Consider the following 24,968-nt stretch of genomic DNA (forward strand, 5'->3'; position numbering starts at 1 on the left):
GAAGTGCCCCACCAATGCCGAGGTCAACATCCAAGCTGTCGCCGCCCGCCCGCCTGAAGATGCAGGGGGGGGATTAAGTCACCCCCGAAAAGACGGCCTAGCCTCAAAAAAAAATAAGACCCGGCCTTATTATATGAGAAACACGGTATATATATATACATATACATACACATACATATATGTGTGTGTGTGTATGTATATATGTATGTATATGTACGTATGTATGTACATATATATATGTATGTATGTGTATATGTGTGTGTGTACAAAATCATTAAATATAAGCATACAGAGACATGTATAAACATATATAAGGTTTAAATATTATATTATTTTTCCCAAATTTTGTTCTAATGTACTTTACTAATTTATTTGATTCTTTTTGTTAGCTTTTATAGTTGTTTATTTTTTTTGTTTTAAATATGGTTTTACATTGTGTAAGCCGCCTCGAGTCGCCATGGGCGAATAGGCGACAATATAAATTTAATAAATAAATAAATAGTGTGTGTGTGTGTGTGTATATACAATATATAATCATTAAATAAATATAAGCAGACACAGAAATGTGTATAAAGTGTCTAACATTATATACACACACGCCTATATTCTAAAATATATTTTGCATAGAATTTCATACTAAAATCCTATATTGCCCTATAAAAATTACTTCTTCTTCGTTTCAAGAGTCGGACGATTCCCCATAGAAAACACCCCCCCCGAGCACGTCGACGTTATTCCCCCCCTTCCTCGTTTAGTGACGAGCTCAACCTCCCGCGCCCGGGGCCTGCCTGCTCCCCCCACTTCTCCCTCGACCTCTGACCCCGCGGCGGCGCCCCCCTCCCCCAGCAGCCGCAACAGCCCCGCCGCCCCCTCCGGACTCTCACCCGCGAGCGCTTCAACCGTCGCTCCCGCGCAACCCGCAAGTCTGCTTCCGGGTCGCGGGAGCGGCGGCTTTAAGCGCGCGCGGTAGACCGCCGAGGACGAAGGGCGCTCTGGACTTCCGGCGGCCTCGCTTTCTCTACGGCCCTGCAGCCGTTCTAGGCGCCAGAAGGAGCCTCTATGGAGCCTGTCCTGTTTCTGCTCCAGGCGTGGTTGGGGGGGCAGAAGGGAGGGGTTGTCTCAATTAAAATGATCTAAATGCAAAAGTCTAATTAATCGGAAAGATGGGTGAAAAATGGTTTGCTTTTACCAATATTATTATTTATATTAAGGGGCGTGCACAAATGTACTATCATATATACTTCATATGTACTTCAACTCCCAGAATGCCCCAGCCATCTTAAAGTGGATGAGGAGGCGCTGCCCCTTTAAGGAGCTGACACGTGACAGCCTTCGGGCAGGAGGCGGCTTCTGCCCTTAGCTGATCACGTGGCTCCCACAAGACGGCCAATCGGAGCTCGGCGCTCCTCGCGGCTGCTGCGGCTGCTGCTGCTGCTGCTGGGCCGCCCGGACGGGGCCGAAGGAGGGGCGGGTGAGTGGCGTCTCTTTTCTGCCCCCCCCCCGACCCAAATGGCTGCCCCTTTGCTGGCTTTGCGCCAGGATTTCATTGCATTTGGGGAGGGGGGGGGGAGAAAATCTCCTCTCTCCAGTATTCTGTCTGTCTGTCTGTCTGTCTCTTTCTTTCTTTCTTTCTTTCTTTCTTTCTTTCTTTCTTTCTTTCTTTCTTTCTTTCTTTCTTTCTTTCTTTCTTTCTTTCTTCTGTTCTGTTCTGTTCTGTTCTGTTCTGTTCTTACTGTACCCTGTGATTATTATTAAGTGTTGCACCTGATGATTCTTGACTCTTGACAGATGTATCTTTTCTTTTATGTACACTGAATTTGCACCAAAGACAGATTCCTTCCTCACACTTGGCCAATTAAGAATCCTATTCTGTTCTGTTCTGTTCTGTTCTGTCCTGTCTTGTCCTGTCCTATTCTATTCTATTCTATTCTATTCTATTCTATTCTATTCTATTCTATTCTATTCTATTCTATTCTATTCTATTCTATTTGATTCTATTCTATTCTTCTATTTGATTCCCTATTCTATTCTATTCTATTTATTTATTTATTTGATTTGCCAATTGTTTACAAGATAATAAGTATAAGTGTATACATAGTTGAGAATACATGAAATGGGTAAATATAAGAAAAATAAAAGAAGAATAAGAGAAACAATAGGACAGGGACGGTAGGCACGTTGGTGCACTTATGCACGCCCCCTACAGACCTCTTAGGAAAGGGGTGAGGTCAATAGTAGACAGTCTAAGGTTAAAGTTTTTGGGGTTTGGGGAAGAAACTACAGAGTCAGGTAGAGTATTCCAGACATTGACCACTCTATTGCTGAAGTCGTATTTCCTGCAATCAAGTTTGGTGCGGTTTACTTTGAGTTTGTATCTATTGTGTGCTCTTGTGTTGTTATGGTTGAAGCTGAAGTATTCATTGACAGGTAGGACATTGCAATGTATGATTTTATATACCATGCTTAAATCAGACCGAAGACGGTGTAATTCAAGGTTTTCTAGTTCTAGAATTTCAAGTCTGGTGGCATAAGGTATTCTACAACGAGTAGAGGAGTGGAGAACTCTTCTTGTGAAATATTTCTGGACTTTCTCAATTGTGCTAATATCAGATACGTAATGTGGGTTCCAGACTGATGAACTGTATTCGAGTATTGGTCTAGCAAATGTTTTGTATGCTCTGGTTAGTAGTGTGATATTACCAGAGAAAAAGCTACGTAGGATTAGGTTAACAACTCTTAATGCCTTTTTGGCTATGTAGTTGCAGTGGGCTCTAGCACTTAGATCATTAGAGGTGAGTATTCCAAGGTCCTTGACAGAGCTTGGGTCATCAACAAGATCTTGACTATTCAGCTTGTATTTTATTTTCTGATTTTTTTTTGCCAATATGTAAGACAGAGCATTTATTTGTTGAGATTTGAAGTTGCCATTTGTTTGACCATTCTGATACATAGTCAAGATCTTTTTTGTAGGGTAGCAGTATTGTCTGTGGTATTGAACAGCTTTACATCATCAGCGAAAAGAACGCAATTGCTCTTAATATGATCACAGAGGTCATTTATGTAGAGTATGAAGAGAGTTGGTCCTAGAACACTGCCTTGGGGGACACCACTATTGACAGGTACAGAATTTGATAGGACGCTCCCAATTTTGACCATTTGTTGTCTGTTTGCCAGGAATGCTTCTATCCAGTTATTCAGTTGTCCAGAGATACCATAGGATTTTATTTTTAGGAGTAGTTTGTCGTGTACCACTGAATCAAAGGCTTTACAGAAGTCTATGTAGATTGCGTCTATTGCTTTGCCCTGTAAGAGTTGCAGATTACAGGATAGTTTTTTTCTGAAACCAAATTGTTTATTGGAGAGTAGGTTATTTGTCTCTAAGTGGAGGATGATGGATTGGTTAATAATTGATTCCATGACTTTACAGGTGACGCAGCATAAGGAGATTGGTCTTTTAGTTTGTTGTTTACAAAATTGTAAAAAGCACGGGTGGAATTGGTGCTTAGAAGGTTTTCCTCTTGTTTAATGTGATAATTGGTGCATTCGGTCTTTATCTGGTGGCATAAATTTTTGTATCGGCTTTTGAAATTGGCAACGTGACCAGATTTGTTTTTCCGCCAGAGTGATCTCTTTTGGATTGAAGTTTCCTTATTGTTATGGGTAATCTGCTTTTTGTTTTGTTTTGGGAGTTGTTGTTGGTACATATAGTTTGATGACTCTTTTGACTTCAAGTAAAAATATGTTGTAATGGTCTTCAACAGTATTGCATCCAGTGAATAGAGATTGCCAATCAAGGGATGAGAGATCGTTGTCTATAAGATCATAGTTGCCTTTTTTGAAGTTACAATTGGGGATTACATCATTGTGGTGATTTTTGTGTGGGCGTATGTTGAGACAAAAGTCAATCATGTTGTGGTCACTGTTGGAAAAGGGTTCTTTAATTTGTATTCCGTAAATTAAATTCAAACTATTGCAGAAGATGAGATCGAGGCAGTTGTTTAGTCTAGTGTTGTTGGTTACTAGTTGTTCCAGTCCCAGATTTGTAATAGCATTGTAGAAGGTTGTGTGTATGATTTCAGTTGTACATTCATTTAGGGTCCAGTCAATATGAGGTAGATTGAAATCACCAAGAAAGATAAAGGGTATGGGCAGGATGCAGCCCATGTTAGTAATGTATTTAGCTTGTTTACATGTTCGATGTCATAATCAGGTGCTCTGTAACATAGTAAGAATCGAATTGTGATATTTAAGGATAGTTCACAGATGATGGTCTCAGGAAGAGCAAGCTCCTGGGTAACTTGGATATTTTTTAGATGTAAGGACTTTTTATAGAAGATAGCAACACCACCTCCTCTACGAATTTCACGATCTGATCGGTAAACATGATAGTCCCTTACTGTGGTAATGGAGTCAGGGAGAGATGCATTGAGCCATGTTTCACAGACAAATATAATGTCGAATTTAGCCATATTTAGTAGGAGGAAAAATTCAGGTATTTTATTCACGAGGCTTCTTGCATTGAATAGTTTGCATTTAAGGCCAGTAGTAGTTGGAATTGAGGTAGTTAGGGGCGTGCATGCCTAGTCTTGGGTGATGGTGGATCGGTTGAGGTAGGGTTGTGGTTGAGGGTTAAAGCTGAGTTGCGGGTTGTGTGGCTTACTTTTGATACAGTCAGCATGGTAGTCAATGTACAGGTCCTTCTCTCCATTGTCTAGACGTTTTTGAGTTCAGTGCGGAGTACACGGGAGCGGGCACGTTGCTGTATGGTTAGGTCAGGCGACAACGGAGGTTCTTATGGTTGATGTTGGTTTAGGCGAGTGAATTTATAGTGTAATGAATTTACGTTTGCTTGATTCATTTTTGCAAATGACCCTGCACAAGCGTGGGGCCACAGAGCCGTCTCTGTTTTTGCGCTCTCGGCCAATGCGGAAATGTCAAGTATTTCATCAGCGGAGATGGTTGATGCTTGATAATCACTGATGATGTTTCGGACAGTTGTGATGTCATCATTGTCATTGATGTCCTCTAGACCAAGTAAGATGGCGTTTGGACGTTTCCGTTCACGCTCAACGGCTATTCTATTCTATTCTATTCTATTCTATTCTATTCTATTCTATTCTATTCCTTCATTCCAATTTCTATTTTATTCTATACTCTACTCTATTAAAAAAAACCTCCAGTGATGGAGCAGCACCCGCAACTTCTGGTGGCCAGCCGTTCCACTGGTTAATTGTTCTAACTATCAGGAAGTTTCTCCTTAATTCCAGGTTGCTTCTCTCCTTGGTTAGTTTCCATCCGTTGCTTCTTGTTCTGCCTTCTGGCACTTTGGAAACAAGGTTGACTCCCCTCTTCTTTGGGGCAGCCACTCAGATATTGGAGGAAGGCAAGCATGTTCACACACACACACACCCCACATCCTTTCCATTAGTCTAGACAGGGCCAGTTCCTGCAACCATTCTCCATCGTATGTTTGAGCCTCCAGTCCCCTCATCATCCTGATTGCTGTTCTCTGCACCTTTCTAGAGTCTCAACATCTTTTTTGCATTGTGGCGACCAAAACCGGACGCAGTGGTCTTAACCAAGGCATTGTTTTAAAGCAGTCTCCTGCCTCTGTTTTTGTGTGATAACTGCAGGGCTCCCCTTCTTCCTCCCAGGACCCGACGCCATGTCTGAACGGGAAGAACGCCGCTTTGTGGAGATCCCGCGGGAGTCCGTCCGGCTGATGGCCGAAAGTGCGGGCGTGGAGCTGACTGACGAGGTGGCCTCTCTGCTGGCTGAAGACGTCTGCTACCGTCTTCGAGAAGCAACCCAGGTGAGGGCCGCAGTCGGTAGAATACAGTAACTGGGTTGGAAGGGACCTTGGAGCTGTACAGGTAGTCCTTGATTTATGACCAGCTGCTTAATAAGACATAACAAGAAAAAGGGGCGGCCACAAAGATCTCCCTGAAAAACGGGCGGCCGATAAGACATCCCCGAAAATAAGACCTAATGGTTCTTTGGTCCAAAAACAATATAAGACCCAGTCTTATTTAGTATCCACGACTATCATTAAGTGTTGTATGTTTTATGATGAATGTATTTTTACAATGACTATGATAATGATCTATCACTATTGTTGTATGTACACTGAGAGCTGATGCACCAGAGACAAATTCCTTGTGTGTCTAATCACAGTTGGCCAATAAAGAATTCTATTCTATCCTATCCTATCTTACCTTATTCTATATTCTATTCTATTCTATTCTATTCTATTCTATTCTATTCTATTCTATCTTCTATCTTCTATCTTCTATTCTATTCTATCTTCTATTCTATTCTATTCTATTCTATTCTTCTATTCTATTCTATTCTATTCTATTTTCTATTCTATTCTATTTTCTATTCTATTTTCTATTCTACTGCCCTATTGCTATTCCTAGTCGATATTATTCTATTCTACTAATGACCATTTGAATTTACAACAGAAAACCTCCAAAAGTACTTATGCCCCATTTCCAAGAGCCACCACTTGTCCCCCACCATCCTATACCTGAATGTCTAGGGCTCAGCGTCTGGCCTGCATTTCCACCATTTGTAGTCCTCAACTTACAACAGTTCACTTAGTGATCATTCAAAGTTACAGGAGCACTGGAAAAAGTGACCTTTTCACAGTTACAACCATTGCAGCATGGTCACATGATCAAAATTCAGACACTTGGCCACCGGCCACTGGCTCCTATTTGTGATGAGCAAAGTCGAAAGCCAGATTCCTTCAACAAACCATGTTACTAAATTAATGACTGCAGGGATTACTTCACAATTGTAGAATAGAATAGAATAGAATAGAATAGAATAGAATAGAATAGAATAGAATAGAATAGAATAGAATAGAATAGAATAGAATATGGAATGGAACGGAAGGGGACAGAATTCTTTATTAGCCAAGTGTGATTGGACACAGAAGGAATTTGTCTTTCGTGCAAATGCTCTCAGTGTGCATAAAATGAAAACATCAAATACATTCATTGAGAATCATAAGATCCAACACTTAGTGATAGTCATAAGTTAAATCAAATCATACTAGGAAACAATTAAAACAATATAAATTGTGAAGATACAAGCAACATGGTTATAGTCCTAAGTGGCAAGAGAGAGATACTAGGAAGGATGAGAAGATTAATAGTAATAGTGCAGACTTTGGAAATAGTTGGACAGTGTGGAGGGAATTAGTTGTTTAGGAGAGTGATGGCGTTTGGGGAAACATGTCCTTGTGTCTAGTTGTTCTGGTGTGCAGGGCTCTACAACGTCATTTTGAGGGAAGGAGTTGAAACAGTTTATGTCCAGGATGTGAGGGGTCTGTAGGTATTTTCACAGCCCTCTTTTGGACTCGTGCAGCATACAGGTCCTCCATGGAAGGCAGGTTTGTAGCAATTGTTTTTTCTGCAGCCCTAATTACCCTCTGAAGTCTGTGTCTGTCCTGTTGGGTTGCAGAACCGAACCAGACATTTATAGAGGTGCAGACGACAGACTCAATAATTCCTCTGTAGAACTGGATCAGTTGTAGAACTTGGGCGGTTTGAGCTTTCTGAATTGGCATGGAAAGAATGTTATATAAACATTATATACAGAACATTCTTTGTTGTGCTTTTTTGATGACATTTTTTATGTTAAGTGTCCATTTTAGGCCTTGATAGAACCTAGAAACTTCAAGGTCTCTACTGTTGATACTGTGTTGTCTAGTATTGTAAGAGGCGGTAGTACGGGAGGGTTTCTCCTAAAACTTACCACAATTTCCACACCATTTCTACATTTGTGGCAAGAAAGGTTGTAAAATGGACCAAACATTTTGCTTAACAACGGCCTCGCTTAGCGACAGAAATTTCTGGCACATTTTGTGGTCGTAAGTCAAGCACTCCTTGCATTTATATAGCTATTTCTTATATTTGTTTGTGGCAAGGCTGTCTCCTAAAAAACAGAAGGGAAGGGAAAGTTGGCACACCTCTGGGATCAGGAATATCGTAGCTTGGAGCCTGGCTGGCCAACCCATTCGTTCCTTTCCGTTGGGCACGTCTGGAAGCCAGGAGACCTCATGAAGGGTTTACTGCGCTTAACGGAGACGCCGATCGGTGGGAGCCTCGGTGTTGACGTCCGACTCCTTCTTGCCTCGCTTTTAGAACAGTTCCCAGTTCATGAAACACACCAAACGGCGGAAGCTGACGGTGGAAGACTTCAACCGGGCTCTCCGATGGAGCAACGTGGAAGTGAGTTGGGTCCCCAGGGCAGCGGGAGGGAATTTCTCCACACAGCAAAATCAAGGGAGGAAGCCTGATTCACTTGAGAACCATGTGACTAAATTAACGGCAGTGATTCACTTCAGAACTGTGGCAAGAAAGGTCGTAAAGTGGGGCAAAATTTAATTGTCTCACTTAGCAAATGTTGGGCTCGATTGGGGTCGTAAGTTGAGGGCTACCTACATAGGCAGCAAAATCCCACCGATGAGGCCAATGAAGAGTCACTTCAGCAAGGGTTCCCGGCCTTGGCCTTGGCCTTGGCCACTTTATGGCTTGTGGACTTCAACTCCCAGAATTCCTCAGCCAGTCATAATTCTGGGAGTTGAAGTCCACAAGTCATAAAGTGACTGGCTGAGGAATTCTGGGAATTGAAGTCCACCAGTCATAAAGTGGCTGGCTGAGGAATTCTGGGAATTGAAGTCCACAAGTCATAAAGTGGCTGGCTGAGGAATTCTGGGGGTTGAAGTCCACCAGTCATAAAGTGGCTGGCTGAGGAATTCTGGGGGTTGAAGTCCACAAGTCATAAAGTGACTGGCTGAGGAATTCTGGGGGTTGAAGTCCACCATCCGTAAAGTGGCTGGCTGAGGAATTCTGGGAATTGAAGTCCACAAGTCATAAAGTGACTGGCTGAGGAATTCTGGGGGTTGAAGTCCACAAGTCATAAAGTGGCTGGCTGAGGAATTCTGGGAATTGAAGTCCACAAGTCATAAAGTGACTGGCTGAGGAATTCTGGGGGTTGAAGTCCACCATCCGTAAAGTGGCTGGCTGAGGAATTCTGGGAATTGAAGTCCACAAGTCGTAAAGTGGCTGGCTGAGGAATTCTGGGGGTTGAAGTCCACCAGTCATAAAGTGGCTGGCTGAGGAATTCTGGGAATTGAAGTCCACCAGCCGTAAAGTGGCTGGCTGAGGAATTCTGGGAATTGAAGTCCACCAGCCGTAAAGTGGCTGGCTGAGGAATTCTGGGAATTGAAGTCCACCAGCCGTAAAGTGGCTGGCTGAGGAATTCTGGGAATTGAAGTCCACAAGCCGTAAAGTGGCTGGCTGAGGAATTCTGGGAATTGAAGTCTACCAGTTGCCAAGGCTGGAGTCCCCTGACTTGAAGCAATGCTGATTGTGTGGCTGTTGCTGTATGCAGGTGGTGTGTGGCCATGGCTCTCCGGATCCTCTCCCTTTCCGGGCCATTAAGGAAGGAGAACTTTACTTCCAAGAAGATCGCGAGGTCAACCTGGTGGAGGTTGCACTGGCCACCAGCGTCCCCAAGGACTGTGCGGAGACAGCCGTGGGAGGTAGGCCACGGGGAGAGAAAAGGTGTTGTGCCCTGTCGGCCGCCGGCCCTCTGGCAACCAAATCAGAGGAGGAGGAGGAGGAGGAGGAGGCGTGGGAGTCAGGGTTAGCATCAGGGCAACCTGAGAGCTCCGAGGGGGAAGAGAGAATGGAGCTGGCAGAGAGAAAGAGAGAGGCAGAGCGTGGGCCATCCATCAGCCCTCAAATGGAGAGTCAACAGCCCCCAGGTTTGCAGGAGGCTGATGAGGAAGAGGAGGAACAGCTGGGTCCAGTGCCTGATGTGCGGATGTGCAGGAGGCAGAGGAGAGGAGAGCAGGGGAAATCTATGGGCCGGTCCTTGAGACAGAAGAGCCACCGCTGCTAGCAAAGCCCCACCCTCTCACTCTGGGAATAAAAGGCAGGGGGCGGAGATGAATAGATGTGGCAGACAACTATTCAATTCCCTGCCAGACGGGCTTGTTTAGCCTGAGGTGCGAGAGAAACTTTTTGTCAGGGCTGTCAGCATTCCTAATAAAGGAGTCATTGATTGAACTTCAGAGGGTTTGCTGTGTTTGGAGAGCTGAGTCAGAACAGAAGGGGGATGGGAGGCCACCCAGTGATCTCCTCCAAGTCACTTCCTGACTATGGGGTGGCATGGCCTTGCCTTCCCCTGTCGGGCTCCGTTAGCGCTGATAGACAAACTGTCTTCATGCAGCTTATAAATGAGGTGTTGCATGAACATTTGTACAGAGCTGTATTGGTATATCTTGATGATATATTGATATATACGGATACATTTATATGTTCTTTGTTTTCGGACTGAATTTCCTCCACTTAAAAGATGGTTCTTGGGAGAGTTTTTTCTCCAGCTGAAAGTAACCTGGACATTGGGGGCAAAGTTGGAGATATTAAAGGGACTTTTCTTAACTTATGTGGCTGTGTTGCCTTTGTGCCATGCCCCTTTGGGTCATCACACCTCCTTGCAGCAAACAGCAAACAGCCTGTTTCAACTTCAGCACAGCCTGTTAGCACAAACAGATGATTGGCGGTTGGATCGGCCTCCCAACGATCAGCTGTTGCAGGGATTGCCTATTGCTGCCTCTCCATTTTTGGCCTCCGCCTGCCCCGTTTTCCACCCGTTCAGATCCCCGCCTTCCGGAACGGGGTGAAAATGGAGTGTGCAGAGGCTGAAAAATGGGGCACGCAGAGGCAGCAATAGGCGATAGCAATCCCTGCAGCCTGAAACAGCTAATCGTCAGGAGGCCGATCCAACTGACAGTCAGCTGCTCGTGCTAATCAGGCTGTGCTGAAGCTGAAACCGGCTGTTTGCTGCAAGGAGGTAAATTGCTGGGGCAGAGTTTTCTTCTTATTTTCCTCCCCAAAAGTTAGGTGCGTCTTATACTTCGGAGGTCTTATATTCCAAAAAAAATACACTACTTACTGCCCATGGATAGAAGCTGTTTTTCAGCCTATTTGTCCTTGTTTTTATTATTCTCCTGTACCGTCTGCCAGATGGTAACAGATCAAATAAAAGGAAGCCCAGGATGAGATGGATCTTTGAGGATGTTTTGAACTTTCTTAAGGCAGCGGGAGCTCTAAAGCTCTTCCAAAGAGGGGAGAGAGCAACCAATGATCCTCTGGGCAATGATGTTAATCCTCTCTGGACTGCTGTCCTATCTGCCCCTGTGCAATTGGCGAACCCTACAGAGGTGCAGCAAGTTAAGGTACTCTCTCTGGTGCAGCGGTAGAAGGTCACCAGCAGTTTCCCATCAGTTTCTGAGCAGCGTCTCTCTGCCACTTATGCTCTCTTCTCTTCTAGTTCACGTCTCTTACCTTGATGGGAAAGGTAACCTTGAGGCACAAGGATCAGGTAAGGATTGTTAACGCGGGTTTGGTTGTATTTCTTGAAACAGGCCAGCACAATCAGGGATCACATGTTTATTTGGCGAAGTCTGAGAGCAAGAATTGCTTTTTTTTTTTTACGTCATTCATCAGAGTTTTAGTTTAGTTTATTGTCACCGCACCTCGTACAACAAAATTAAATACAATCTTCCGTGTACATTATCGTAACTATAAAAATAAGACACAAACACACATTCTTCACATTCTAGACATTGAATTGAAAACCCCTGATAATGCCCTCATATTGCACTATACAGTATAATTCAATAGAGTTCCTGCCCTGGGATAGAAGTTGTTTTTCAACCTGTTTGCCCTTGTTTTTTTTATTATCCTGTACCATCTGCCAGATGGTAATAGTTCAAAAAAAAAAAAAGGGGGGTGCCCAGGATGAGATGGATCTTTGAGAATGTTTTGAACTTTCTTAAGGTATTGGAGTATTGGAGCGTTTCTGTCAGCCTTCAAGATTTTCTCGCTTTGCTTTGCATCTTTCGGCTGTCATAAGTAACGGGGGAGGAGATGGTTATGGGAAGTGAGCTGGAGGTGTTACAAACCAGAACTGTATAAACTGGGGGGTACATTCTTGCTTAGGTTTCTATCCTATGCTATGCGCAGCTGCAACCCTTTATCAAACTATGTCAAGGTCAACGGACAGAAGCCTCATCACCACCTGGAGATGCCCACACGATGATATACACAACTTTTAATTGGATGAGCCAATTGAACTATTGGGGGTGGGAATGTTGCCATTACTTTGTATATGTGATTTACGCACCTGTTTTCTCAGATTCAGAATTCTTTCGTTGCTACCGCTTGATTTCCAGTAAAAGATATCTTTTCTCTGATTAAAGGAGTCTTAAGTATTTCTTTCTTGGATTTTGAATGGAGCACCAGTTGACAGTTTCTCCATGTAGCCAACTTTAGGATGCGTGGAGTTCAATTCCCAGAATAGGCTGGCTGAGGAATTCTGGGAGTTGGAGTCCACCCATTTTTGAAGCATACTGGCTGGTGGATTCTGGGAGTTGGAGTCCATACATTCTAACGCTTCCTGGGTTGAAAAACATTGGCGAACTGTGTGACCATTGGCGAATTGGAATATTTAAGTTGTGAATTAGTGAAGGCTTCATTGCACAAATGGAGAATCTGAGCATATTTCTCAGCAGCTCCCTCTGTGAAGGGAACAGGGGATCCCCGGGAACTGGTAGAGTCTATTCTGTCGATCAGAAAGGTTGGCAGTTTGGCGGTTCGAATCCCTAGCGCTGCATAACGGAGTGAGCTCCCGTTCCTTGTCCGAGCAGTTTCTGCCAACCTAGCAGTTCAAAAGAATGTTAAAAAAAAAATGCAAGTAGGAAAATAGGGACCCCTTTGGTGGGAAGGGAACAGCGCTCCATGCGCCTCCTGCCGGCCACATGACCACGGAGACGTCTTCGGACAGCGCTGGCTCTTCCGCTTTGCGACGGAGATGAGCAACGCCCCCTAGAGCCAGAAACGACTAGCACAGATGTACGAGGGGAAAAACCTTTATCTTTTTCAGAGTCTATTGGTTTCCCACTCTACCCTTTCTTTTCCCTTCCTTTTTGGGGTGCCAAGATCTCCTCTTCATTTCTGTTTCCAGTGCCCAGTGCCGTCTCCATGTTGACAGATGACCTGTTGAAGTATTACCAGCACGTGACTCGGGCTGTACTGGGCGATGACCCTCAGCTGATGAAGGTGAGTCAGGGGAAGAGCCTCTGTGGATAGGAGAGGACGGGAGGCGGAGGAAAACGAAGGGATTTGCAGATGGTGGGCCTGAAAGAACCCTCAAGACATTTACAGATTAACAGAGTTGGAAGGGAGCTTGTAGGTCATCTAGTCCAACCCCCTGCCCAAGCAGGAGACCCTACACCGTTTCCGATAGATGGCAGTCCAGTCTCTTCTTGAAAGCCTCCAGGGATGAAGCTCCCACAACTTCCGAAGGCAACTTCTGTTCCATGGGTTGTTCTCCCTGTCAGAAAATTCCTCCTTATTAACAGGTTGAATCTCTCCTTGTTCAGTTTCCATCCATTATTCCTTGTCTGGCCTTCAGGTGCCTTGGAGAATAGCTTGACCCCCTCCTCCTCTCTGGGGCAGCCCCTCAAATACTGGAAGACTGCTCTCCTGTCTCCCCTGGTCCTTCTCTTCACTAGACTAGCCAGGCCCAATTCCTGCAACCGTTCATCGTATGTTTGAGCCTATAGTTCCCTCATCATCCTGGTTGCTCTTCTCTGCAGTTTTTCTCTGCACCCTCAAATTGGTCCCTGTGGCTGATCTCAACCTCTGTTGGGGAGCCATTTTGGGTAACCCCTCCGTGTCACGTTCAGTTCTAGGAGAACTTTTCCGACAGAGCAATCAACCCATGGAACAGAAGTTGCCTTTGGAAGTCGTGGGAGCTTCCATCACTGTTGGCTTTCAAGAAGATCTGCCCTCTGTCAGAAATGGTGTATAGGGTCTCCTATTTGGGTTGAGGGTTGGATTAGATGATCTACAAGGCCTGTTACAAATGTTGACCAACATCAGCGGGTTGAACCCTTCTCTCTCCTAGGTTGCCCTCCAGGATTTACAGACCAATTCAAAGATTGCAGCTCTCCTGCCTTACTTTGTCTACATCGTGAGTGGGGTGAGTGAAGGATTCGTTCATTCATAAACTGCTCCTCCGTTCACAAGGAGCTGACCAAGATCATTCACCACTTTAGTTTTACTGTGATGACCCGGGAAGCTGTACAAACGTAACCAATTCCCAAACGTAAATAAATTTCCCTTTATGCCTCCAACTTGGCCCCCACGGTTCAATTGTTCTCAGTTGGAGATCAAATTCTTTCCAAAATAATCTCCAAAAGATAGAAATACAGTCCAAACTCAAAAGAACAGATAATGGAGAAATAAAAAAAACCCAAAACAAACCACACTGAAGGAATTTGCACAACAGACCAGTATAATTAATTACAAACTTCAAGAAGATAACAAGGCACAGTCTGTTGGAAGAACAACCAACCAAGATAAACCTCAGCCAGAAATAAAACACGCTTTGCTTGTAGCAGCGCTGTGTTTTAAACGCCCCTCCTATATATTATTTCCCCCAGCTGTAGCCAATGAGGGGGATCATGGCCGCTTCCTCTCCCATAAGCCACGGGACGCAAACAGATATTTGCATAAGGATGGAACGATGGGCGCTTAGATGGCCTTAAAACGGAAAAAGAGACTCTTTGTGCAAAAAGAGAAAGTTAACTGGCCAATCTTTTAGGCTCACCAGTGTGAGGTTCAACTATTCTAGAAGATCATTTATCTCCGATTCCAGGTCGTTTATGCCCATTTCTCTTGGAGAAAATCAATCAATAGCATGCAGCCTATTTCGTTGTTACCCTTGTATTTAAATTGCTTTAAAGATTTAATTATATGGGGCTGGAAGGGACCTTGCTCGAGCAAGAAACCTTTTCAGACAAATGGCTGTCCACTCTCTTCTTAAAAAAACTTCCCGTGATGGAAGGGAAGCCGTTCCACTGCTTATGATTATGGCTTCCCACAATGCCTCTAACCCAGAGGTATCCAACACGATTTCATTGAGTGCTGCATCAGGGTTATTGCGATGACACAAAGGGGCATAAAGGCAACTTAGTCAGATAATCAATAAGAGTGCCTTTATTATCTCCAACTTTGCCTCAAAGGTCCAGGTTACCTTCCGGCTGGAGAAAAAGTCTCCCAGGAATAGCCTTTGATTGCAGAAAATGAAGTCCAAAACATGAGCAACACAAATTGTAACTTAAAGTCTCCCAGGAATAGCCTTTGGTTGCAGAAAATGAAGTCCAAAACATGAGCAACACAAATTGTAACTTAAAAGTCCAAACAAACCAAGCTGAAGTAATTAGCTGGACAGGGCAGGAGCAAGAATTTCAGACAAAACTCACACGGTTGGTAAGATGCCAGGAACGCAGATAAGCCACGACAACACAGGATACAGTCACGTTTGCTCCCAGCAGCCTGCCTTTCTTATCAACTCTCTTCCCAGCTGTGGCTAATGAAGGGAATCAGGGCCCTTTCCTCCCCGTAATCCACGCAACCCACATTGCTCCCTTCTCCATTCCTCCTGAAGAGGGCCTGGGCCTGGGTCTTCCTCCGAATTCCCTCTCCCTTGTTCTACCTCTCCCCTGCTCTGCCCAGCCGGACTTTGCCCTTCTTCAGTTTCCTCCACAGCCAACGGAGCCCCTCTCCCACTCCCTGTCAGCGGTTCGTCTTCCTCCTCCTCCGATTCAGACTCCGACAGGGGCGTGACAGTTATGTCTGACCTGGGGGGAGGAAGGCATAGCCAGGGTGGGCGTGGCCAACTTCAACATCACTCATGTTAGGGGCACTCGTGTTGTGGTGGCCGAGGTGGGGCTGGGGGATCCATTGTCTCCAGCAGAGGAAGGCGAGACCAAGAAGAGTGCCAAACCCTGGTTGTCCAGGGGAGCTAAGGCGGGATTTTCCTTCCCTCCCTTCCTTCTTTTTCCTTCCCTCATTCTCCTTTCTTCTTCCTTCCCCTCTTTCCTTCTTCTTGCTCTCTTGCCATCTTTCCTTTTTGTTCTGTTTTTCTTTGGTCTTTCCTCTTTCCCTTTTCTCCTTTCCTGTCCCTTCCTGCACGCTCAAAGGCAAAAGGGGAAGAAACATTTCTCCTTCTGTTTTGCTTTTAGTTAATCCTCCCAAGCTCCATTTTCGCTGGCGGAGGCACCGTGGGCCAGTCCTTCACCGTTTCCACAGCTGTCCCGCGGGTCAGAATTAACACCCCCCCATGGGTCGGATATGGCATCCGAGTTTGAGTTTTACGCCCCAGCTCTACCCAGAAAGACAGCCAGCCCTGTGATGCCATCTGAAGGTCATCTGCCTAGAAGAGGGGGACCTCCCCCCTGTTTTCAAGGTGGTTATCCTTGACACAACCTAAGTAGGAAGGACCACTTCAGGGAGGCCTTCTGTTCTGACCATAATTAAGCACACGCTTAGTTAAAACAACTCTTGTTTTATTTCAACGCTGGAAATTATGTGCATTCCCAGCCTGTAATGAGATCCAGTTTCTCAAAATAAGCACCCACCTTTCTCTCCTTTGAATGGCTGCCAACAACTAGAGTGCCAAATGAATTATAAAAAAAAACAGGCCGAAGTACAAAGTCCACACAGAGCTCCAAGGATTCATCCGAACAGAGTGAACAAAGTTGCTTCCTGCAAAGGTTTCTCTACCTTTGCATTTCCTTTATCCCTTAGGGGAGGGGCAATCATCTCCCAGCCTTACCCCCGAGTCGCCCCTTTTGTCTTAGCTGCTCTCACCTTCTGGCAGCTCTGAGCACACGCGCACTGGGAACAGGCTCCCTGGGGTCCTCTGCCTTGCTGCTGCCAGACTCTGGAAGCTGACCTGTCAGGGCTCCAACAATCCACCTCCATTCAAATCATGACTCTCTAGTTGCATCTCTCAAAAAATGATTTATTAGTAGTGACCATGTCGGCGTTACCTGGGTGCAGCCGGCTCTAAGATATCATTCATTTCCCCCTTGACCCTGGTCTTCCGCCCACCCCCTGGATGTATATTGTCCAATGGGACACATCCATAGCCAAGAGTCATCAATCATGCTCTCCAGTAATAATCTTGCGTGCCAACAGCTTTGGCTGCCAAGGCGATTATCTGAAGCATTTAAGGAATGCACTGCTTTCCCCCACTCCCTTTCTGCTGGCAACTAAAAAGACCAAGGAGGTATTTTTTAGTTGACAACACAACTTCCAGATAGTTCTGGCCCCATCTCTGCATCGGAGGACCCTCGTCCAAGTCCTCTCCAGACTCCCAGACTGGCCCCTGTTCTTCCCCACTGTCCGATTCCAACTGCCATCTGCGTAGGGCTGCCAGCGAACCACAAAACCTTGGGTGAGATGTTTGCTCTCTGCCTTCCTTTGCAGGTCAAGTCGGTGAGCCACGACCTGGAGCAGCTCAACCGCCTTCTGCACATGGCCAAGAGCCTCATCCAGAACCCCTACTTGTGCCTGGGGTCCTATGTCAAAAGTCTCATTGCCAGCGTCATGTACTGTGTCCTGGAACCTTTGGCAGCCTCCATCAACCCCCTGAACGACCACTGGACCCTGCGTGACTACGCGGCCCTGCTCCTGGGCCAGATCTTCTGGTAAGCCCCCACCCCACCCGGCCCAGTGGCCCTTGACTCGGTGCCCCATGCTTGCAGTTGCTGGCCAAAGTCAGCAGAGGGTGGTAGGCATCCTCTACTCCAGGGGTTGCCAACCTTTTGGACCTCAGGGACCACCAAACTCCTAATTTTAAATCCTGTGGACCAGAGATCCTCGGAAAATCCCAAAAAAGTCTGCAGGAAAATTCCCCACCCTGTTTTCCTACCGATCCATCATTCTTTATTTGGGATCGCAGGATACCGTCTCCAGCTCTGTTCTCGGGGGGAGAGAGAGAGACTTTTGGCTCCATGCAAGGAAAGCAGCAGAAGCAGCAGAAGTCTTTCTTTCTCTCCCCCAAACTCCACCAGAAATGAGTCTTTGCCGGCGCAGCCTCTTGGAGCCGGAGGCCTTGCAGGGTCCCAAAGACTCATTTCTGGCAGAGTTTGGGGAAGAGAAAGAAAGACTTCTGCTGCTTTCCTGTGTGCAGCCAGAAGCAGAAGAAGGAAGAAGCGGGCAGAAGCAACCCGGTGGCCAGGCCAGGCGCGTGGGATGAGTGGGGCGAGTTCCCCCCCCCTTTTCCCTCCTCCCCTCACTACCTCGTGTTGTTCGCAATGCAAGCGACGCAAGCCTTGTTTTCCCATGGGCCATGTGGGCAGCGCAGCCTTGTGTTCCCACACTGCCTGGATTAATTGCTTTGGGGGGGACATTTCTCTGGTGTTGAGAAAACCCTGCCGAGAAGGCTGGGAAGCTGAAGCGGCTTCTTGGCTGAGGAATTCTGGGAGTTGAAGTCCATGCCTCTTCAAGCCGCCACAGTTGATAAATCCTGGTTTAAGACGGTGTGTCAACTCACCAATCGGAGGCAGCCAGGATTAAGCCAAGGTTGTTTAGATTGTGCATAACAGGCAAGACCCAGAGTTGGAAGGGACCTTGTAGGTCATCTAGTCCAACCCCCTGCCCAAGCAGGAGACCCTACACCATTTCTGACAGATAGCAGTCCAATCTCTTCTTGAAAGTCTCAAGTGATGGCGCTCCCACAACTTCCGAGGGCAACTTCTGTTCCATTGGTTGATGGTTCTCACTGTCAGAAAATTCCTCCTTATTTCCAGGTTGAATCTCTCCTTGGTCAGTTTCCCTCCATTATTCCTTGTCTGGCCTTCAGGTGCCTTGGAGAATAGCTTGACCCCCTCCTTTCTCTCTGTGGCAGCCCCTCAAATACTGGAAGGCTGCTCTCCTGTCTCCCCTGGTCCTTCTCTTCCCTAGACTAGCCAGGCCCAGTTCCTTCATATGTTTTAGCCTCCAGTCCCTTAATCATCCTGGTTGCTCTTCTCTGCACTTTTTCTAGAGTCTCAACTTCTTTTTTATTGTATGGTAACCAAAAGTGGATGCAGTACTCTAGGTGTGTCTTACTAAGGCTTTATAGAGTGGAATTAGTACTTCCCTTGATCTTGATTGTATCCCTCTGTTAATGCAACTTAGGATTGCATTGGCTTTTTTGGCTGCTGCTGCACACGGCTGGCTCCTATTTATTTCACTGGTTGCCCACTAAGACTCCGAGATCCCACTCCCAGTTCCTGCTATTGAGCCTGGTTAATTAAGATTGGATTTTCTTTCCCCTTTCTCAGGACTCACGGGGATCTCGTGAGCAGCTTATACCATCAGATCCTGCTCACCCTCCAGAAGGTGTTGGCTGACCCCGTCCGACCCCTCTGCTCCCACTACGGGGCCGTGGTGGGGCTCCATGCCTTGGGGTGGGAGGTAAGTCATGGCCTGTCCCTTCAGTGGTTTTGGGGGTGCCTCCCCGGGGCCTTCTGATCTCTTATATGTCAACGTTCCACTCCAGCGAATAACTCTGAGGCAGACATCGTCTCCAAACTTATTTTTTATTTGGGGAGTAAACTGGCACTTCTGGGAAATCCCAAATCTGAAAGTTCCAGGTTTCCTTGCAGTTAGTAAAAAAAACTACAAATCCACCCCTGCACCCCTCATGGCATCACATGCCCCAATCCCCATCCGTCCCAGCCAGGTGCAGAAATGACCTGACCTTGTTCTGACCCAAATCTGGTTCCAAGAGAGCAAACAGAAGACAAAGGAAGCAGCCCAACCCTTTCCTGCTTCATTTACGAATCTTGTTCCTTCACAGATCAAAGGCTGCTTCCCACTAATTAGCTCCAACAAGAAAGAGCCATGCCAAGGTTTTGCAAGGCTGCCAAGAACACTAGATAAAGTTACTCAGAAATATTTCAAACACAAAGAGTGTTTGGTGTTCAAACACCAAGCAAGATACTCCGAACGTCCACCAGGCTTGAGTGCAAAAACGTCTTTGCTTCCTGCAAAGAACTCTGGTTTCTCAGCTGGCTTTTATATCTTGAGGGAGGGGCCATCACCTTGCAGCCTTACTCCCGAGTCACCTGTGCTGCTGCAGCTGCTCTTTCCTTCGAGCAGCCCTGCGCGCGCACACACTGGGCACAGGCTCCTCGGGGGCCTCTTCCTCACTGCTGCCAGCCTCCACAATCTCCAAAGGCCGCATTCCACTCCCTGATGGTCCTGGCCCCATCCCTGCACCACACACAGGTCCTTCATCCGAGTCCTCGCTCTCCGAGACCTCAGCCGTCCGCACCTGCTGCTGGCGAACCACAACAGACCTTATAAATTAGCATCACACGCCCCATCTGTCCCAGCTTGAGACGTCCCCTCACCCAGGTGCAGAAATAACATGACCTTGAATTAGAAAAAGAATGCTATTCTGTCTAACCACATACACTCCAAGGAATTCCCCCCCTCCCATTTTCCCAGGCTCAAGAAGGTGGCAGTGTAGAAGCGTTGGGTGCTAATCTGGCTTCCAAAGCTGACATGATGGGCCTCTCCCACACAGGCTGTGCAGCGAGTCCTGTACCCCCACCTCTCGACGTACTGGTCCAACCTGCAGGTGGTGCTGGACGATTATTCGGTGTCCAACGCTCAGGTCAAGGCTGATGGACACAAGGTCTATGGGGCCATTCTGGTGAGTCTTGTTTCGCAAGAACTGCAACCTTGGCTGGTCGTCCTCCGCTTCCAACCTTTCGGTTAGTGACCGTTACGAGTTCGGGTGGGACCTCTCTTTGGCACGGCGACCACTCCAGCCAGAGGATTTTGTTTTATAAGCAGGCAAGAACGGCACACAGTTGCCTCGACTTAATGACCACCATTGCCATTGTTTTAGGGATTCAATTCATAAAGGGAGATACCCCTGATTTTACAACTGTTTTTTTTTGTTGTTGTTTTTTTTTGCTGTGGTCGTTACGTCCATCCAACTTTCCCCATTGACTTTGCTTGTCCGGAGCCAGTTGGGAAGGTCACGAATGACAGTCACGTGACCGTGGTGTGATGAGACCCAAAGGGGCGTGGCACAAAGGCAACCCGGTCAGATGATCAGTAGGAGTCCCTTTATTAGCTCCAACGTTGCCCCCAAGGTCCTGGTTCCCTTCTGGCTGGAGAAAATCCCTCCCAGGAACAGCCTTGGGCTGCAGAGAATCGAGGGCAAAACATGAGCCACAGGTTTGCTGTCACAGCCAGAGGCTAAACAAATAAGGGGCTGCCTTGAATTCCAACTGGCCCAAACCCCTTTCAGCACAGTGGTGTCAGGATTCCGGCCGTTACCCCCATTTAAATCCTGAGTCTCGAGCCAAACTTCCAAAACTTCAAAAGGATTTATTGGGAGTTAACATGCCGGCACTGTCTGGGTGGAGCCGACTCTGAGACACACAATTCACTGTCACCCGTGACCCTGGTTTTCTCCCCACCCCCTGGGTGTATCATAATTCATATTCTCCAATGGGACACCTCCATAGCCCAGAGTCATCAATCAGGCTCTCCAGTTAGAATTTTGCAAGGCAGAAACTTCAGTCACCTAGTTACTATCTTTGAAAACATTTATGGAATGCAGTTTTGGTTTTGTAAGCTGCCGCATTGCTCCCCCCTCCCTTTCTGTTGGCAACTCTAAAAAGACCATAGAAATATTTTGAGTTGACTTTCGGCTCCCCTCACTTCATATAATTCATTGTCACCCTTGACCCTGGTTTTCCCCCAACCCCTCTGGGTGTATCGTAATTCATATTCTCCAATGAGACACCTCCATAGCCCAGAGTTATCAATCATGCTCTCCAGTTAGAATTTTGCACGGCAGAAACTTCGGTCCCTTAGAAACTATCTTTGAAAACATGTATGGAATGCAGTTTCTGTTTGCAAGCTGCCGCATTGCTCCCCCCTGCCTTTCTGTTGGCAACTCGAAAAAGACCATAGAAATATTTGATGAGTTGACAAACGGTGCATAAACCTTGAGAACTAGTGGCTTGAGTTGGGAGAGGATTATGGGGTTTAAACGATGTCCGTCCTGGCTCTCCCTTCAGGTGGCTGTTGAGCGGCTTCTCAAGATGAAGGCCCAGTCCCTCTCGGTGCCCGCCCAGGCTGAGGGCGCAGGTTCGGAGGGGCGCCCGCGGGATGGCGTGCCTTGGCTCAGCCCCCTCCAGGACGCCCAGGTGGAGTTTGGCTTCGGCATCGCCAGCCACCTGCTGCAGCTGGGCAGCGGGGCGGGCATCCCGCCCAGCCCCCCGGCCGTCTCGCTGAACGAGATTTACCAGGAACTCTACTACTTCTTCGGGGACAGCCTGGCCACCCGCTTCGGCACCGGCGCGGGGCTGTGCCCAGCGGGGCCGGTGCCTGCCAGCCCTCCCAAGGCCGCCGACACCAAGAAGGAGCAGCCGGCCTTTGGCGCCGGGACGCCGTGCGCAAGATGCCCCAGCTGACCGCCAGCGCCACCGTCAGCCCTCGGGAAGAAGAGGGCCCCGCGTGGACTTTTCGGCCGGCCGGCCGGCCTTGCACCGCTCAGCCAACCTGGCCCGTTCCCGCAGCGCCCTGCGCCAGCAAGGCCACCGGCCCGTTGCCCGGGACGTCTTCCAGAAGTGCCGTTTCTCCCTGCAGGGGCCGCCCCACTTCAGTTTTGTGATCGCGGGGCGGCAGGTCGACCGCCGTTGCAAGGGGCGGCTCTTCCAGACCTGCTTCTTACAGCACCACGGCCCCACCCACGTCTCGCGCTACGCCCAGAAGCTGCCCATGATTGGCCGGACCAGCAAGCCCACGAAAAAGTGGGGCCAGTCGGATTATTCCCTCTACTTACCTCTCTGAGCAATGGGCCTTTTTTTTTTTCCCAGAGGGAGCACCTGTAAGGACCTGCCCGTCCTTCTCACTCCAGGAAGTAAAGACTGTCGAAAACTGAGCCTTTCCAAAGGAACTTTTTATTGAACGGAAGTGAAAACAGGACAAAGGCAAAGCCGACTCTAAATCCCCTTAGGCCAGGGGTCTCCAACCGTGGCCCCTTTAAGACTTGTGGACTTCAACTCCCAGAGTTCCTCAGCCAGCTTTGCTGGCTGAGGAACTCTGGGAGTTGAAGTCCACAAGTCTTAAAGAGGCCAAGGTTGGAGACCCCTGGCCTCAGGCAATAGAGTTAGACTTAAAGCAGTAGAACTCCCTCCCTCCGGTCCAACGTGGATTCAGCCAATCCATGGGTGGGAAGGTGTTATCCTAACTGCCATCCTGAGAACCAGATCAGTAGGCATTCCCACAAGCCATCTTCCTGCTGGTTTTCAAAGGGAAACAACCCACGTGGCCCTCCCCCTTATACATTCCTCAAAAGGCGATTTCAGAGCGCTCAGGTTATAAAATAGCAGTTGTCCAAAGCAATAAGAAAGCATCAGATAACAGGTGCTGTGGAAGGGACCTGGGAGGTCATCTAGTCCAAACCCCCACCACCACCACCAAAGAGCAGTAGACCCTACACCATTCCTGACCGAGGGCAGCCCAGTCTCTTCTTGAAAGCCTCCAGGGATGAAGCTCCCACAACTTCCGAGGGCAACTTCTGTTCCAGGGGTTGATGGTTCTCAATGTCAGGAAATTCCTCCTTATTTCCAGGTTGAATCTCTCCTTGATCAGTTTCCATCCATTCTTCCTTGTCTGGCCTTCGGGTGCTTTGGAGAATAGCTTGACCCCCTTCCTCCTCTCTGTCGCAGACCCTCAAATACCGGAAGGCTGCTCTCCTGTCTCCCCTGGTCCTTCTCTTCCCTAGACCAGGCAGGCTGGCTCCTGTGGAACAAGCCTTCGGGCTGGGGGCCGTCTTTTTGGAAAGCCGGTGAGCTCCGGGGGCGGAAGCGCTGTTCATAAAAGGCGGCGCGTGAGGCTTTCGAAAGCTAGAAAGATTCGCCGAGCTCACCAGGGGGGGGGGGGCGGGCAGGTGGGCCGCTTCTCCGGGGGAAAACGGCGCCCGTGCGCCGGTACCGGGCGCGGCGCAGCGTGTCGGACCGGGCCGCGGGTGAAAAGGTTGGGGCCCTGCCTAGACTAACCTCTCTTCGCCCCTTCTCCCAATTGAATGGCAGTATCTCTTTAGAAATCTGACAGCATCCGACCATTTGGGAGTTCCTGGTGCCCCAACATTAGAACCCCCCCCCTCCAAACCATCCTGGGGCCACTTCCATCCAGGATTTGTTCCCAATCCTTTGGAAGCCCCCACCCCAGGGACTGCAGCGTGGCAATCTGGGGCTACCCCTTGGAATCACCAAGCCCCTTTCAACATTCAGAGGAAAGGGAGCCAATGTGTTGTAGGTCTTCTTGAATTCCCCAGCCACGTGCTTCTCTGGCCTTCTCTCAATTTGGCAATAAAATGGAACAATGAGATTGGTACTTAACCCTCCCCCCCCCAAAAAAACCTCCCAAACTCTGCTTTAACCAGAAGCCCAACCTGCAAAAAAAAAGGGGGGGGGGGGTGAGGCAGGAGTTTTGTTGGAGGGTGGGTCACTCTTTGAAATCTTATGGGGCAGAAAGAGAGAAGGCAGAAAAATTGGCTTTGATTTTGTTTTGTTTAAACAAATTTTATTAATTTTTAAAAAAACAATACATAAACAAACTAAACGTAGAATGTAATAACATAAAGCATCTTTTCTGAAAAAAAACAATAAAACATCTTATTTAAAGACAGAATAATTCCAAGTTATCACATTTCCATACAAACACAATTTAATATGTATGTATGTATGTATATATATATATTATGTATGTATGTATATGTATATATATATATATGTATGTATGTATGTATGTATGTGTATATATATATATATATATGTATGTATGTATGTATTATATATATATATATATATATATATATATATATATATATATATATATATATATATATATATATATATATATATATATATATATATATATATATATATATTTTAAAGGGGCAGTATATATATATATAATATATATATATTTATATATATATATATATATATATATATATATATATATATATATATATATATATATATTTTAAAAAAATAAGTGTGATTTGCT

General features: G+C 46.8%; 1 protein-coding gene across 1 annotated transcript; it reads left to right on the top strand.

The window, feature by feature from the left end:
• The first annotated feature begins 1,373 nt into the window (after positions 1-1,373).
• On the top strand, positions 1,374-22,833 carry TAF6L (TATA-box binding protein associated factor 6 like). The gene is given in 13 exon segments (XM_087943229.1): positions 1,374-1,471; positions 5,655-5,812; positions 8,154-8,240; positions 9,406-9,556; positions 11,353-11,403; positions 13,048-13,142; positions 13,993-14,067; positions 17,364-17,584; positions 19,205-19,337; positions 20,455-20,583; positions 21,968-22,330; positions 22,333-22,407; positions 22,410-22,833. Coding segments are annotated over 12 exon segments (1,860 nt in total). The 5' UTR covers positions 1,374-1,471; positions 5,655-5,665; the 3' UTR covers positions 22,743-22,833.
• Positions 22,834-24,968: the final 2,135 nt, after the last annotated feature.

This window comes from Notechis scutatus, chromosome 14 (genome assembly GCF_049901735.1).
Source record: "Notechis scutatus isolate UNSWTSFEM ecotype Mainland chromosome 14, rNotScu1.2, whole genome shotgun sequence".
NCBI classification, from domain to species: domain Eukaryota; kingdom Metazoa; phylum Chordata; class Lepidosauria; order Squamata; family Elapidae; genus Notechis; species Notechis scutatus.